Genomic DNA, 16,810 nt, shown 5'->3' with positions numbered 1-16,810 from the left:
TTTTAAACAAAGTGCTTCACAGATCTGAACCCTGCATGGTTGTATTGTCTGGTCTAGAAGCATTTTGTAGACATCATAGGAGCATTTCACACAAAACTGAAAATATAATTCAGATGAATAATAAACAGGACATTTCTAATATTTTTACACTTTCAAGTAGTTGAGCTCTTCCGACCACTGGGTTTTGTAACAAATGTGTCCTATAGCAGTACAGGTTCATAGATTCCTTTAGCAGCAGAGGCCCCCTTTCAAAGGGCATGTGGTCTTTTTGGGTTGATCTGTTTACTGGCCTGTTCCTCCTCTTGTAGAGCTGCCCGGAAAGACTTCACTTTATCTTTAATGAAAAAGAGAGAATGAGTACTAATGTGCCTATGCTCAACACAGATCCTGAAACTAAGGCCTGATGCCCCACATACTGGCCCTAATTCAAAACAAAGAACATTCCTCCACAAAAATAGCTGAAGATACAAACTACAAGAGGATTGAGATAAGCTTAAATTTAATACTTACCATACAAACAAGTTGCTTAGTAACTTAGTCCCTTCTTAGATGCTACCCCTGTCTCTTCTTAGGAAGAAATTATTCCCTGTGAGGGTGGTGAGATACTGGCACAGGTTGACCAGAGAAGCTGTGGCTGCCCCATCCATCCCTGGAAGTGTTCAAGGCCAGGTCGGACAGGGCTTGGAGCAACCTGGTCTAGTGGAAGTAGTCCCTGCCCATGGCAGGGAGGGGAATGAGATGATCTTTAAGGTCCCTTCCAACCCAAACCATTATGTGATTCTATGATAAAAACTTTTCTTTGAATCTGAAAAGCATTTGTGATTAAATTTTTGAAGTAAACAGAAATGTATCAATAATTTTTTCATCATAGCTAGCATGAGAATAGGAGAAACCCTAGAAAAGAAGTGCTATCATTTCCTATTTATAGTCCTCCTCCACTTCCATTCCACAGTAATATGCCCAAGAATGGGAAGAAGGAAACAAAACTGACAGCATAAAAACGTCAGTCCCAAAGTGACAGGACTAAAAGCTGAAATATTTGGTGACTATTATGTGCCATGAGCAAAACAGAAAAGTTACTGGGAGAAAGAAGCTTTAACAGTTCTTCCCTGCTGTAAAGCTATATATGTATCATGCTGTTTGTAAAGATGCAAAGATCTTTTAGATATCCTTTATCTCTAGTATCTTGTTTCAAAAGCAGTATCTAATGAGTTATGGAAGAACAGGGAGTCACCTAAACTGTTTTTTCACTGCAGTTGTCTGGATGCCTTAGAATTTTAGCTTTTATATTTTTCATATATTTGTAATTCTGCAATTCTTTAGTGTATAACTCTAAACTCCATATAGAGTGTTAGCTACTGTTTTCCCATTTTGGTCAGACAAAACAGTTCCTCTTTAGGCCTAGGAATCAAGGACACCTTACTGTCTCAGGCCCCAAGAAATGTAAACAAAAGTGAGTTGGGGGGGAGCAAACTTGGGGTAAATGACTTCATTACCTGAAGCTGTAATTGGAAGATTAACCCCCAATATGCAAATGGACCAAACTTATAAAAGTATGAAAACCCGTGACCCGTCCTCCATTTTTGCGTGTAGCCCCTGGGGGGGCTTCATCTGCCCTAAATGTACCTGAAGGCCCTTCAATAAATATATCCACTTTTTATTCTCTTAATTTTGTCTGGCTTCTGTTTTTAGGTAGTCCCAAAAAGGCATCAGTCTCAAATTGTCTTTCCCTGAAGAGGAAGCCATCATCCATACGAAGCAAAGGAATGTACATCTAATTCTTTGCTAAAGTATACTGGTACCAATACATGCATACAAAGCAAGCAGGCCTCATCTGATTTGCTTGATGTATTCTAACTTACGGCAGATACTCAGACTGAGTAAAATGTAAGATTTTATCTTATAAAGAGTTTTCTAACACAGATAAAAAAACTCCAAAATAAACCAGTATAGCATGTTCGCTGGAATACAGATACATAGAGAAACTAAAATGAAAAATTAATCTCCATGAGGTACCAAGCTGACATGCTGATTTTAGAAGACAAATGGAAGAGTCAATTTTGGTAACTAAAAATTATCTGCAGTTGGTTTTTCAACAGAGAGGCTGACAAAATTTTGACAGAAAGGCTGCTAAGGAAAAAAGTAGGATAAAAGCCATGCTACTCAGAACTTGACATTACTCTTAAGCACAGACTGAAAAACAACAGCAGGCTTTCTTTTTCTTTCCTTTATTCTTTTGGAACAACGAAAAGAAACAACCCAAAGTTGCAGGATCAAGTTTATACTTTCTGGAGGTAAAGCAGACTCTTCCATTAAATTAGGATGGATTGAATACAGATGTGAACTTGTTCTTGAATAAATGTTCCTTTCTCAGAACATTACAGGACAGCATAAGGTGAAAAAAGACCCCAAAACATAACCACACTCTTTTTCTACTCATTATTACTGCAAGTGTTCATGGCATATGAAAATGAACACAAAAGTGATTAAAAGCAATCTACCTCTAAGTTCGGTCAGAATATCAATTTTTTGCTCTAGAATTGCTTCAAGTTGGGTAGCATAAGAATCCACATCATAGTCTACTTCTTCTGTCATCTCAAGAAGAGCTTTTTCATCTTCCAGCCATCTAATAGATTCCTAGGTAAAAGTTAAAAAAACCTCAGCTAAATACATTAACAAAGTTTCAAGGCAAGTTTCAAGACAATTAATGAGCTGAATTATTCCTTTTCTCAAGATGACCACACTTTTACTGTCTAGTCACCTCACTATATTTCAATCCTAAAATGAATCCTTATTCCTAATTTAGCAAAATTTTATGTTTTCTACATAGTTTCTTTACTCCAATGGTCATAACAGCAACAGATAAACCCCAGCTACCCCAGTTCTTTTCAAATTCAGAACTTTAGATGGTTGTAAAACTAAGAAATTAAGAACTTCATGGTTATGTACCCTTAGGTAGGTATCAAACTTTGAAGCCAGACGTCAATTTTAAGTATGGGCTGGTTGCCACTGACAATAATCATTATTGTGTCATTATTACAGTCAAGGAGCCAAAATAATTCTGTCCATACTCAAAACCAGTTTTGAGAGAAACTGTATAAAAGAAGAGCTAACTATCCAGACAGATAAGAGTACTGTAAAAGATGGTTAAAGCAGATCTTGGGCATCTTTGCACTCTGAATATTACAAATTAAAGAAAAAAAAAGAGGGGGGAAAAAAAAAGAAAATGTCTTGCAGCAAAGAAGAATGTAACCAGGAGCTTAAAGCTTACAGAATCATGCAAAGCTGTGATTAGAAGAACTGATCTCGTTGGAAATACTTTGATTAAAAATAGAGTAAGTAGATGACAGTTCTATGCATGCTGAGCCTGAAATACTAAAATTAAGTCTTTCCCTCTGTGCTCAGTAGTTCAAGTAATATTGAAAGCACAGTCCAAACCCTGTATATGTTTTGTTGGCTTTCAGGACAGATGGAGCTCTCACATTGGGATAGGATTCATGTCATCTAATGTGAACTTCAAGAAATAAAGGAAGATCAAGATGTCTAGAGTATAATTAATTAAGTTAATCTATTTTAGAGATTTTTGTTAGGATAGGATGTTTTGTATCCCAAAATCAAGAGCTTCCAGGAAAAAGCTGACAGAAGACAACTTCTGCATGTTACAGCTTGTAGATTTTGTATTCATGCAACCCATCTTTACCCATGACATAAATAACAAGTAATGCTGCAAATGAAAGTAGCTGAGCTTCAGACACATTTTCTTCTAATGACTGCTGTGAGGAGCAGTAATCTCCAGCATAAGGCCAGATGAACACACAGAGGCAGTAGCATCTTAATGCAGTTTGTCTCTCCAGAAGATGCAAGTATTAGGACACAGCTATGGCATAAGGCATGACTTTCACACTTCTGCATGCTTTACTTCAGGGCTAATGTTTCAAAATAACTAAATATCTACATCTGTTGTTAAATGTGTTATTTAGCATCCTTACTGTATTACATGAACACATCAATATTCCACTGTTCGATACTGTTTGGCACAGCCTGGTTTTAGGTAGCAGGGGAGCCACAAAGATGGCTCCTGTGAGGAAGCTGCTGGAAGCTTCCCACCATGTCCAGCAGAGCCAATGGCTGATGGCTCTGAAGATGGACATGCTGCTGGCCAGAACTGGGCCAATGAAAGAGGTTGGTAATGCCTCTGTGATAACATATTTAAGAAGAAAATCAAAGCAAAGTCACGAGATTTTGGATTCTAGTTAGAGAAGAGGAAGAGGTGAGAACGTGAGGGAAAACAACTGAATCATGCCGAAACTGGGCCAGGAGATACTTCAGAGACAGAGAAGTGGGTATTTGCTTTATTTGGCGCGCCGGGTGTGTGGGGATCGCTCCTCCAAACACACACACCGGTGCTCCCTACAACACAGTATTATGGGTTAAATTATGAATATTCATCACATTCCTTGGGACAGGCGTGTTTATACAAATTATTTCTCGGAAGTCATTAATATCATTAGCATATGGGCCACGCATGCGCTGTGTGTTCTGGTGGTCGTGCTGAGGGAGGCCTCTCCTCTTCCTCGGGGGTCTTTCTGATGAAGGCCAGTAGTCTTCTTCACAGTGCACTTTTTACCTTTCTCCCTGGGCATGCGTAGTCCTTTGAGGAATGATTCAGCGGTCTCTGAGATGGTCTTTGTCCCTTCTATCTTGACAAGATTAAGGCGAATTCAGTTTCTTAGGTTTTGTAATTAAGACCTGCTGTCTGAACTAACATTTGCTGTCTCCCAATAGTTAACTGTGCTTACATGAGTTAGCTATTGACTGCCCCATCTTCAACACCAAGGTCAGTGAAGAAGGAAGGGGAGGAGGTGTTCCAAGCGCTGGAGACGAGATTCCTCTTGTTGGGGTTTTAGGAGCTCTCCTGGTTTTTTTTCTCTGTTAAAGGAATTTTCCCCATACATGTTGCTAGGGGAACAAATGGCTGGGTATTTAAGAAAAACAAAAGAGCTGGCTACTTTTTTGTTTCACCTGGGTGTGTGGTCAGTCCGGCGTTCGGACAGAGAGGGAGGCTGCATTTTTGGCTGTTTTCCTTCTGCTGGACAAGCCCTGGGACCCCAAAGCCTACCTTCCCCACCCCACTGGGAGTCAGGCCGTAGCTGCCCTGCCGCCGCCGTTGCTTCGAGCCTTCGCTATGTTGTAGCCATGCTCACCCTGCCTGCCCAGACCTCCGGGGGGGTTCCCTGTCTGGATACACCTTGCCTGCCACCTGGGATTTGTGCTGGTCCCTGCCATTCCAGCCTGCTGCTCCCGAGGGTCTGGCCAGACACTGGGATCAGCTGCCCAGGGGTTTGTGAAGCTTTTTTGTTCCATCCCTTCCCGGGATCCCAGGGCAGCAGTGCTGCGTGCTCCCCAAACTCGCTCCGGAGCGCCCCCTTCAGCTGCGGGGGAACCATCACACCTGCCCTGCTCACCCCGAGCCACCAGCGCCCCTGCTGGCTGTGACCGGAACTGCACCCGAGGGGAAAGGGCCTGACAGCCGAGAAGGCTGGCACTGGGTTTGTGATTGTTTGCTGTTACTGCCATAGTTATTGTTGTTTGTTTGACTGGTTATACACATATAGATATATAATAGTAAAGAACTGTTATTCCTATTTTCCATATCTTTGCCTAAAAGCCCCTTGATTTCAAAATTATAATAACTCGGAAGGAAGGGGGTTACATCTGCCATTCCAAGGGGGGCTTCTGCCTTCCTTAGCAGACACCTGTCTTTCAAACCAAGACATCTTGGCGCCCAACTGTGGGGCCTGAGGGCATTAAGAGAGAGAGGTGAAAAAGGAATAACAGTTCCTGGATAACTTAATTTTGTGTGCTGGATATTGGAACCTTGTTAGGCAGCACTATTGTGGTCTAGTTTACCCTGGTTCGGGTGGCAGGTGGTCGTGGCTATATTCTTCCCCTTTGCAGCTCCTTACCTAAACATGGGTCCTCTGACTAAGGCTACCATTAGTGTTATCCAGTTTGCACTATGGGTCGAGAAGTTGAGGAATTCATGGGCTTTTAACTTCCTCCAGAATGTGGGTACATGGATAAAGGGCTATCACACACTGAGTGCATGTTTTTGGGGTTTTGTTAAAAATGATACCTTCTGTGAGGAAATGACACCAGGAGAAGTTTTCTCCCAACCCCTCAACCAGTTCTTTGGGCCCACCGCACCAATTTTCGAAGGGTTTAGATTCCCTCTGAGTACTAACCAACTGCTGCTGGTAGGCCTACTCTATTTAGCACTCAGGAATAAGTTGAGACTGGCTTGGATAACTACCCAGACACTGTCCCCAGAGACTAGAGATCCTACCCCAGAGCCTGATCCTGCCCCAGAGCCTGACACAGCCCCAGACACCAGAGATCCTGCCCCACGGCCTGATCCTGCCCCGCAGCCTGATACCACCCAACAGCCCACCTCAGAAATGGACTACCCAAACTGGGTGGGAGTACTAGTGAAGGGGATGCAGGAGATTTGCCAGGAGATGGGCCAGGTGTGCCAGGAGATGTGCCAGGAGATGGGCCAGGTGCGCCAGGAGATATGCCAGGAGATGGGCCAGGTGCGACAGGAGATATGCCAAGTGCTGAGGGAATACACCTCCTCAGCTAGTGAAAAACCCTCTCCCTGCCCCAAAGAGGGTGAGTCCGATGGTGCAGCAGTGGAACCCACGGATGTTACAACCGTCCAGGTTTCAGCTGAAGCACAAGGACAACCACAGCCAGCAGCAGTCGGCCCTGTGCAAAGTAGGAAGTATAAGACCAAATCAGTACGACCAGTTAATGATGATGGGGAACCAGGGCCCTCACAACCAGCAGGACAGCCAGAGCCAGAAATCATCACTGAGTCCCTGTCATATGACAGTCTCCGTAGTATGCAAAAAGACATTGTGCGAAGGGGGCGTGAGCCTTATACAACCTGGCTGCTTCGGGTTTGGGACCTTATGGGCACAGGTGTGCAACTGGATAGTGGTGAGGCAAGGTATCTGGGATCGTTGACCCAGGACCCAGGTGTGGACCAGATATCTGTGAGGGAGCCAGGGCCCCTTTCTCTCTGGGAGCGGCTCTTAATGAGTGTGAGAGAAAGATTCATTCACAAAGAAAGAATGCAGGAGTACCATCATAGAATGCAGTGGAAGACACTTGAGGAAGGGATCCAGCACCTAAGAGAGGTGGCAGTATTAGAGGTACTCTTTGGGAGGGATGGACAGCATGATAATGACCCTGACAAGGTCAAGTGTACAGGACAGATGATGTGGAACCTGGCAAAGCTAGGGCCATCGCAATACACCACCTTCATTGCAACAACTGATACTGACAATACCCGAGAAACAGTGGGCTCTGTCGCCAACAAGCTCAGGAATTATGACAGGATGGTCAATGGTCCGCTGAAAGCTCATGTCTCTGCTGTGGTCAAAGACCTCAAAGAGGAGATGAAGGAGATGAGGGAGGAGATGAGGAAGATCAGTGTGGCACCAGTGCAAGTCACAGATCCCCAAGTCAGAGCCTGACCTCCCCCGGCTAGAGAGAGAGGGTACACCCCACGAGCTGAGCTGTGGTTTTTCCTGTGTGAGCATGGGGAAGATGTGAGAAGGTGGGATGGGAAACCCACCTCTGTCCTGGCAGCACAGGTGCATGAACTGAAGGAGGGAGGCACTAACCGAGGGAGTTCCGCTAAGGTGAAAGTAGCCTCAGCCTCCCGAGACTGAGCTGCCAGGTATTACAGAAAGGAGGATATGTCAGATCCCCTTGAAGGGACCTCGAGCATGCACGCCCAGGGAAAGAATGATAACCAGGCCTAGAGGGGCCCTGCCTCTAGCCAGGAAGAGGCACGGGAGAACCAGGTTTTCTGGACGGTGTGGATCCGATGGCCTGGCACATCAAAGCCACAAAAATATGATGCATTGGTTGATACTGGGGCACAGTGTACTTTAATGCCATCGGGACATGTGGGGACAGAACCTGTATCCATCGCTGGGGTGACCGGGGGATCACAGCAGTTGACCCTGTTGGAAGCTGAGGTGAGCCTGACTGGGAAGGAGTGGCAAAAACATCCAATTGTGACTGGCCCAGAGGCCCCGTGTATTCTGGGCATAGACTTCCTCTGGAACGGCTATTACAAAGACCCAAAAGGACTCAGGTGGGCATTTGGGATTGCTGCTGTGGAGGCAGAGGGCATTAGGCAATTGAACACCCTGCCTGGACTATCAGAGAACCCTTCTGCAGTTGGGTTCCTCAAAGTGGAAGAGCAACGAGTGCCAATTGCCACCTCGACAGTGCACCACCGGCAGTATTGGACAAATCGAGATGCTGTGATTCCCATCCACAAGATGATCTGTGAGCTGGAGAGCCAAGGGGTGGTCAGCAAGACCCACTCACCCTTCAACACCCCCATCTGGCCTGTGCGCAAAACGGAAGGAGAATGGAGATTGACTGTGGACTATCGTGCCTTGAATGAAGTGACTCCACCACTGAGCGCTGCTGTGCCGGACATGTTGGAGCTCCAGTACGAGCTGGAGTCCAAAGCAGCAAAGTGGTACGCCACTATTGACATTGCTAATGCATTTTTCTCCATTCCTCTGGCAGCAGAGTGCAGGCCTCAGTTTGCCTTCACCTGGAGGGGCATGCAGTACACCTGGAACTGACTGCCCCAGAGGTGGAAGCACAGTCCCACCATCTGCCATGGACTGATCCAGGCTGCACTGGAAGAGGGTGAGGCCCCAGAACATCTGCAGTACATTGATGACATCATTGTATAGGGGAATACAGCATCGGAGGTGTAGGCTTTGGTGGGGTGACGGTCGGGACGGGATATCGTGGTGACGGTGACGAGAGATCTCTGAAGTCAGATCTTGGAACATGCGGTTTATTGCAAAGGGCATGGGTACAGGGGCACTGCTTAGAGATGCAGCTGGCAGCTCTGAGCAGGCCCAAGAGAGCAAGAGAGTAAGCGGGTAAGTAAAGAGAGAGAGGGAGAGAGAGGAATGAGGGTGAAGAAGTAGTGAGAGAGAATGTGTGTAGAGTGTAGTAAGTGTCTGAAGTCCTGGTTACAATACAATAAATCATCTTCTGTACTGAATATTCTAATTGTCACTAACCAATCTAATACAAGATACAAATCCTATAGCATTTACATACAGCCTATAAGAGTTCTTATATTACCATAGAGTGTTACATCTTAACTTCTAAAAACTACTCTTTGGACCCCTTCTGCTGAGCTAGTAGGGTCTGCTCTGACCCTTGGACCTGCCTGCAAGCAGAGGGTATTGTTCAATCAAGAGGGGATTACCTTCAGTCGGCCATACCATTGTTTTCCAGTTGTTCAGTAACTAAGACTTGGTATCTCAAAGGTGGCTTTCATTTCGATGTCGCTTATAGTTTTCATATTTCCAAAATCTTTTGTCAGGCAATCATATTTATAAGGCTTTCCTGTTTCATCTTCCCCAACAGGAGGTATTTGAGAAAGGAGAGAGAATCATCCAAATTCTCCTGGAAGCTGGTTTCGCCATCAAGAAGAGCAAAGTCAAGGGACCTGTCTGAGAGATCCAGTTCCTAGGAGTAAAGTGACAAGATGGACGACCTCAGATTCCCACCGAGGTCATCAATAAGATCACAGCAATGTCTCCGCCAACCAACAAGAAGGAAACACAAGCTTTCCTAGGTGCCATAGGTTTCTGGAGAATGCACATTCCTGAATATAGCCAGATCGTGAGTCCTCTCTACCTAGTTACCCGAAAGAAGAATGATTTCCACTGGGGCCCTGAACAGCAGCAAGTCTTCGCCCAGATCAAGCAGGAAATTGCTCACACTGTAGCCCTTGGCCCAGTCAGGACAGGACCAGAGGTGAAGAACGTGCTCTACTCTGCAGCCGGGAACAATGGTCTGTCCTGGAGCCTCTGGCAGAAGGTGCCTGGTGAGACTCGTGGCCGACCACTGGGATTCTGGAGCCAAAGCTACAGAGGATCTGAAGCCAACTACACTCCCACAGAGAAAGAAATCTTGGCAGCTTATGAAGGAGTCCAAGCTGCCTGAGAAGTAATTGGCACAGAGGCACAACTCCTCCTGGCACCCCGACTACCGGTGCTGGGGTGGATGTTCAAAGGAAACGTTCCTTCCATGCATCACGCCACCAACGCTACTTGGAGCAAATGGATCGCCCTCATCACACAGCACGCCCGAATTGGAAACCCAAGTTGCCCTGGGATCTTGGAAATAATCACAAACTGGCCGGAAGGTGAGACTTTTGGGTTATCTTCTGAAGAAGAAGAGGAGCAGGTGATGCGTGCCGAAGAAGCCCCACCATATAACGAGCTACCAGAAAGACAATAAGCCCTCAGCACTGATGGCTCTTGCCGAATTGTAGGTGCTAGGTGGAAATGGAAAGCCACTGTATGGAGCCCCACACAACAAGTTCCACAGTCTACTGAAGGAGAAGGTGGATTGAGCCAATTTGCTGAACTCAAAGCCGTCCAATTAGCTCTGGACATTGCTGAAAGAGAGAGGTGGCCAAAGCTCTACCTCTACACTGATTCATGGATGGTAGCCAATGCTCTGTGGGGTTGGCTGGAAAGGTGGAAGAAGGCAAACTGGCAGCACAGAGGAAAACCAATCTGGGCTGCTGAGGAGTGGAAAGGCATTGCCACTTGAGTAGAGAAGCTATCCATGAAGGTCTGTCATGTAGATGCTCACATCCCCAAGAGCCGGGCTAATGAAGAACATCATAACAACAAGCAGGTAGATCAGGTTGCGAAAATCGAGGTGTCCCAGATAGACTTGGATTGGCAACATAGAGTTGTTCCTAGCTCGATGGGCCCATGATGCCTCAGGCCATCAGGGCAGAGATGCCACCTATAAGTGGGCACGAAATCGAGGGGTGGATCTAACCATGGACAGTATCTCCCAGGTGATCCATGACTGTGAGACATGCGCTGCGATCAAGCAGGCCAAGCGGGTGCAGCCCCTGTGGTATGGTGGGCGGTGGTCCAAGTACAAGTATGGGGAGGCCTGGCAGATTGATTACATCACGCTGCCTCAAACCCGCCAAGGCAAGTGCTATGTGCTCACAATGGTAGAAACCACCACAGGATGGCTGGAGATCTACCCTGTGCCCCACGCTACGGCCCGGAACACCATCCTGGGCCTTGAAAAGCAAGTCCTTTGGAGGCATGGTACCCCTGAGAGAATCGAGTCTGATAATGGGACTCATTTCAAGAACGGCCTTATAAACACCTGGGCTAGAGAACATGGCATTGAGTGGGTGTACCACATCCCTTACCATGCACCAGCAGCTGGGAAGGTTGAGCAATGTAATGGATTGCTTAAAACCACCTTGAAGGCACTGGGTGGGGGGACTTTCAAAAACTGGGAGGTGCATTTAGCAAGAACCACCTGGTTAGTTAACACTCGAGGCTCCATCAGCCGAGCAGGCCCTGCCCAATCCGAACCCCTACAAACGAGAGATGGGGATAAGGTTCCAGTGGTGCACATGAGAGGTATGCTTGGAAAAATTGTTTGGGTTAAGTCTGCCTTGAGCAAAGACAAACCCATCCGTGGGGTTGTTTTTGCTCAGGGACCAGGTTGCACCTGGTGGGTGATGCAAAGGGATGGAGAGACCCGATGCATACCTCAAGGGGACCTTGTTTTAGGGTGAACTACCCATGGCTCTGTACTTGTATCAGTATCAGCATGTATATATGTATATAATTCGTGTGATGCATGTATGTATGTTGTTAAAAGGGTTAAGTTTCATGTAACGTGTTAGTATGGGAAAAATTCGGGGTGGATAATGTTGGGGTTTTAGGAGCTCTCCTGGTTTTTGTCTAAAGGAATTTTGCCCATACATGTTGCTAGGGGAGCAAATGGCTGGGTACTTAAGAAAAACAAAAGAGCTGGCTATAGAATGGGGCGCATCTGGCTACTCTTTTGTTTTCTCCTGAATGTGTGGGGGCAGTCGGTCTCGGCGTTCGGACAGAGAGGGAAGCTGCTTTCTTTGGCCGCTTTTTTCCTTCTGCTGGAGAAGCCCCGGGATCCCAAGCCCACCTTCCCTGCCCCACCGGGAGCTGGGCTGTGGCCGCCCTGCCCCGCCGCTGCTTCGAGCCTTTGCTATGTTGTAGCCCTGCTCGCCCTGCCTGCCCAGACCTCCAGGGGTGTTCCCCGTTTGGATACACCTCGTCTGCCCTCTGGGATTTGTGCTCGTCCCTGCCGTTCCAGCCTGCCGTTCCAGCCTGCTGCTCCCGAGGGTCCGGCCGGACACCGGGTTCGGCTGCCCAGGGGTTTGTGAAGCTTCTTTGTCCCATCCCTTCCCGGGATCCCAGGTCACCAGTGCCACGTGCTCCCCAAGCTCACTCCGGAGCGCCCCCTGCAGCCGCAGGAGAACCATCGCACCTGCCCTGCTCACCCAGAGCTGCCAGCGCCCCTGTCGGCTGTGACCGGAACTGCACCCGAGGGGAAAGGGCCTGACAGCCGAGAAGGCTGGCACTGGGTTTGTGATTGTTTGCTGTTACTGCCATAGTTGTTGTTTGTTTGACTGGTTATACACATATAGATATATAATAGTAAAGAACTGTTATTCCTATTTTCCATATCTTTGCCTAAAAGCCCCTTGATTTCAAAATTATAATAACTCGGAGGGAAGGGGGTTGCATCTGCCATTCCAAGGGAGGCTTCTGCCTTCCTTAGCAGACAACTGTCTTTCAAACCAAGACAATAGTAAATAGTTGAAATAGTAAAACAAAAATAGCAACTTTTCTTACAATGAAGACAGTCTGTTTAGGAAATCTCTGAAAGCAGCAGAATGACCAGATGATATCCTACATCTTCCTGAGTATGCCCTTTCATTGGCAAAACTTGAATTCTTGGATTAGGATAAAACTAAGTAGGCTCCATCTTTTACCTGGAAGACAGCCCTGTGGTCTTCTACTACTTGCTCTTCCATTTCCACCATTTGTGACACAGCTTCATGGAAAGTAAACAACTGTGGAGAAACTTCTTCTTCCTAAAAACAATAGTTAAGCTTGTTAGTCTCAAAAGAACTGTGGCTACAGGACATATATATTGAATATAATCACAGAACATGAAAAGAAATATGCAGAAATCAGAACCTGTCAAACATAATACTTTCTAACAAGAAAATGTCCAGAAATGAGTGGACAGAGCAATAAATTTCAACTGTTCAGAGAGTTACATTTAATTCTTATTCATGAAAAATTTCCAGCCACTAACCCTAATGGATACCGGAAAACAGACTATTCTGCATTTAAAAAACCCCAAGTTAAAATAATGGGAGGAAGAATTCATAAGGGAAGAATGTTAATTTCTAGTAGGTTTTAATAAGAAAACTTGTTTTCCTTTGGGGCTTTTTGTTGTGCCAGTTTTCAATAAAGAGAACAGCAATTACATTCAATACATTTCAGGAAATCAAAATTAAATTAACCCTTTAAAAAAAAGTGGAATAAATGTAAAGTAAAAAATCTAAAAGTATGTTGTGATGAATACATTAGAGGAATGCACAACACAGATTTACAAACTGGGACAAACAGGACTTCTTTAAACATAAATAGTTAATCACAATGAAAAGGGAAAGCACTAGGTAGGCTGCAATTAATGTTTTAGCAAGACAGTACGGTTCCTTATACCATGCCTTTAAAATCTTTTTTACAACACATTGAAAAGCTTAATTGAATTCCACATGAACAAGGAAAAAGTATGATATGAAAGGATATCTTGCTGTAAGGACTGTCCAGTGGGAAGCTCTAGGAATCACTAGCATGTTCTTATAGAGTCCTGGAAGACGAGACAGTTATTAAAATGAGAAGTACAGCAAACACCATATAGAGGTGCTTGAAAAGGCAGAGAGTCTGGAGAAAAATAATTTAGGGTAGTAAGGATTTTTCTTTTGCACCTTTCATCAGTATTTTCACAAACCAACTTGAACATTTAAGGAACCAGGACTAGAGCTGATAATCAGTAGTGAGGGGAAAAATGCCCTTTATAAGATGCCTCTCAGTCCCAGCTCTCTACTCATGCAGCCCAAGGAGACATCCTGGGAACATGATGTGGCTTTCTCCCAAACATTGCTCTGGGGTTTCACTCCATGAAAATCAGGATGTTGGGAAGAGGAATGATGGGTAGCCAGATTTCTAAACACAGAGAAAGACAAACTTGCTCGAAACAGGGTTCCATGCAGGAAAAATAATGCTCAAAACCACAGGAGTGTTAAATAAAATGGATGCACTTCCCAGGCTACTTCTAACTATCTAATAAGAGATGTAGCTATACTGGGAAAATGCACACTAAAAATGTGAGAGCCTAGAGCAGACCCTGCCTAGATTAAAAGCCCTAATCAACAAGGAAGATAAAGAAAAGTAAAATGTTCTCCTCTCACCATTCAAGAAACCTTTTTTTTGTGTATATGGGAATGAACATAATAGCATAAAGTGAAAAGGTGAAAAGTCATGCTGTATCTACTTAATGATATTGCTAACAGGCTATAAATACACATTACTCCGGATTTGTTTTGCCACTGTATTTATTATCTCTTTCTGTGTAATGCTGTAAACCACTCACATTTTGTTCACAAAGCAGTTTGAGATCATCTCTCTGAGGAGAGCTCCCCACACCCCACTGTGTCTCTAAGTCATCGATCTGATTGGGAGCATGGTGTATAATAGGACAGATATCTCCTGCAGCACTAGGATCAACCATCAATTCCTTCACCCTACATTCAGAAAATATTTAGTAAATTAGTAACTTCCTGTTCAAAACTCACAACCAAAAATAAAGCTCATTTATGCACAATTTAATTCATTTAATAAGGATGCTGATTTCAGTTTCACAAATTTAATGTGCTTTCAGTGACAAAAAGATGTTAGTTCAACTCCTAAAAAGCAGACTTTCAACTACTTGCAGATGGATTGCAGTCCATCTTCTAGCAAGAGGCATTTTTTGATTGAAATCTTAGTACTCATTAACTGTTAAGAGGGCAAAAATCTCCAGACCCTCAATATTAACTCCTCAATAAGGAATAATATTTGAAAGAAAAGTTCATTCAGCATCCTAAACTTGACCATAATTTTTATGTGCACACAATTGTGCTTTTAAAAAGTCAGTCAGTACCCTACTAGCTGTTATAAGCAAATCCACCAAGAATTCTGAAGAAAATAATAATTTGCAGCCATCTATCTCAGAGAATGGATAGATCATTTAATTAAAATAATTTAAAAGGTGAAAATATCTTATTAAAATCTAAGGTTCTTGCAGCATGAAAATAGTTTAAAAGATTGATAATGATTCTATCCAAAAAAAGCCCATTTAAAAGAACGCTTATGAAACAGAGATATCAAACTCTGCAAGTATAGCAAGTTTTAGAACAAATTCTTAATTTTTTAAGGGGAATTTCTTTTTGAAGTAGCACATATTTACTACAATGGAAACTATTTCATTCATCTTTGGAATGATTAAAAGTTTAAAAATTTTTTTTCATTTTAAATTAGATATATTTAAATTACCCTAAACACAGGCTTGTCAGATTTGGTCCATTAAATGTATGAAGGTGACATCACTTTTTTTTTAATGTATGAAGGAAACTAGCAAGCCTGGATCCAGAGTGTGGTTGTTGAGAACAAAATAATGGGAAGATGATTGCAGATCATGCAGAACCATGACCTGACAAACAAAATAAACACAAAGTGTGTGTGACTCAAGGCAAGGGGATTAATGAAAGGTTTGTCTGTAAAATTACATTGCCAAAAAGAAAAGTCAAAAATAAACATTTCATATATAGAATGAAGTAGACCTGGTGATTGAAGGAGAAAAGTCGTCATACTCATAGGAAGGAGAGAGATCAGAGCGACTGCCACTACCCTGTGAGAAGGGAATGTCTGAAGGACTAATTCCAAATTCCTTTACTCTGCAGCAGCAAAATACAGCAGCAAATTAAAAGAAAATGTTCTCATAAACACAGTTAAAATGATAACTCTGTTTAGCATTCTTAAATAGTTTAACAATAAAATCATTTTTACATTAAAAAATAAGACTGTTGAGATATTTAAATCTTCTGCAAATAGTTACAGATCACTAACAAAATTGAACAAAATCAGTGCTGGTAATTTGCAGGAGAGTATAATAGCAATGTTTTCAGAAGAGTAATTCCAGATTTCAGTTTGTGCAGTTAATAAAAGTTGCTCTACATTCAGTATTTCATTAAACTGCTCCTTTTAACATACCAAACCACTACAATGCCTTAAATTTTATACTGCCCCATCTTACACTGTGCAGACACTGGTGTTCAGCACCCAAAAACTACTTGTACTATGAGAATTATATATTGGTAGAAAAAATTAAAATATTACACAAAACACATGAAGCAACTTTACAGTGATGGGCATAAAAAATTAACTCTACCCCAGCCAAAACCAGCACAACCCCATAACAACACATAAATTTAACAGCAAGGGGAAGAAACAGTTTCAGCACAACAATTTAGCATACTAGAAATACGTATTTAATTTGTTTTTCAGTGTCCATTTCTGAAGTCACTTCAGCAATACGTATTCTATAAGGGATAGAAAGATCCAACGAGTTTCAATTAATGTGACACGTCCTTCATTATGTTACTGTAAGCAGGGGACTAGATGCCCCCTTCTCACCAGGAAGGAAATCACATAGACTGGTCCAAGCCAAGTAGATTTGCTACTAACTTGATCCAAAGAGAAAGACATTAGGATACCGAGAGGAACGGACGGTAAATTACCCTAGCAGTCCTCTGTGCCCAATTAGCAAC

At 43.8% G+C, this 16,810-nt stretch overlaps 1 protein-coding gene across 3 annotated transcripts in view; it reads right to left on the bottom strand.

Moving 5' to 3' along the window:
* Positions 1-248: 248 nt before the first annotated feature.
* Positions 249-16,810, bottom strand: part of LOC309584553 (kinesin-like protein KIF2A) — a gene marked incomplete at its 3' end in the record, with an annotated part of 197,276 nt that continues 180,714 nt past the window's right edge. For 2 of the 3 annotated variants that reach the window (XM_082300601.1, XM_082300602.1), the window contains exons 17-20: positions 14,596-14,746; positions 12,923-13,024; positions 2,502-2,637; positions 249-334 (exon numbers count right to left, since the gene is read on the bottom strand). In XM_082300601.1, coding sequence (XP_082156727.1) covers positions 249-334; positions 2,502-2,637; positions 12,923-13,024; positions 14,596-14,746 — 475 coding nt within the window. Of the gene's footprint in view, positions 335-2,501; positions 2,638-12,922; positions 13,025-14,595; positions 14,747-15,823; positions 15,938-16,810 lie in introns of all 3 variants that reach the window. The other variant, XM_082300600.1, reaches the window with a different exon arrangement.

This window comes from Coloeus monedula, assembly GCF_965178545.1.
Source record: "Coloeus monedula genome assembly, chromosome: W".
In the NCBI taxonomy this organism is placed as follows: domain Eukaryota; kingdom Metazoa; phylum Chordata; class Aves; order Passeriformes; family Corvidae; genus Coloeus; species Coloeus monedula.
Note: the sequence above shows the minus strand (reverse complement) of the source record. Positions and strands in the feature narration are given on the sequence as shown.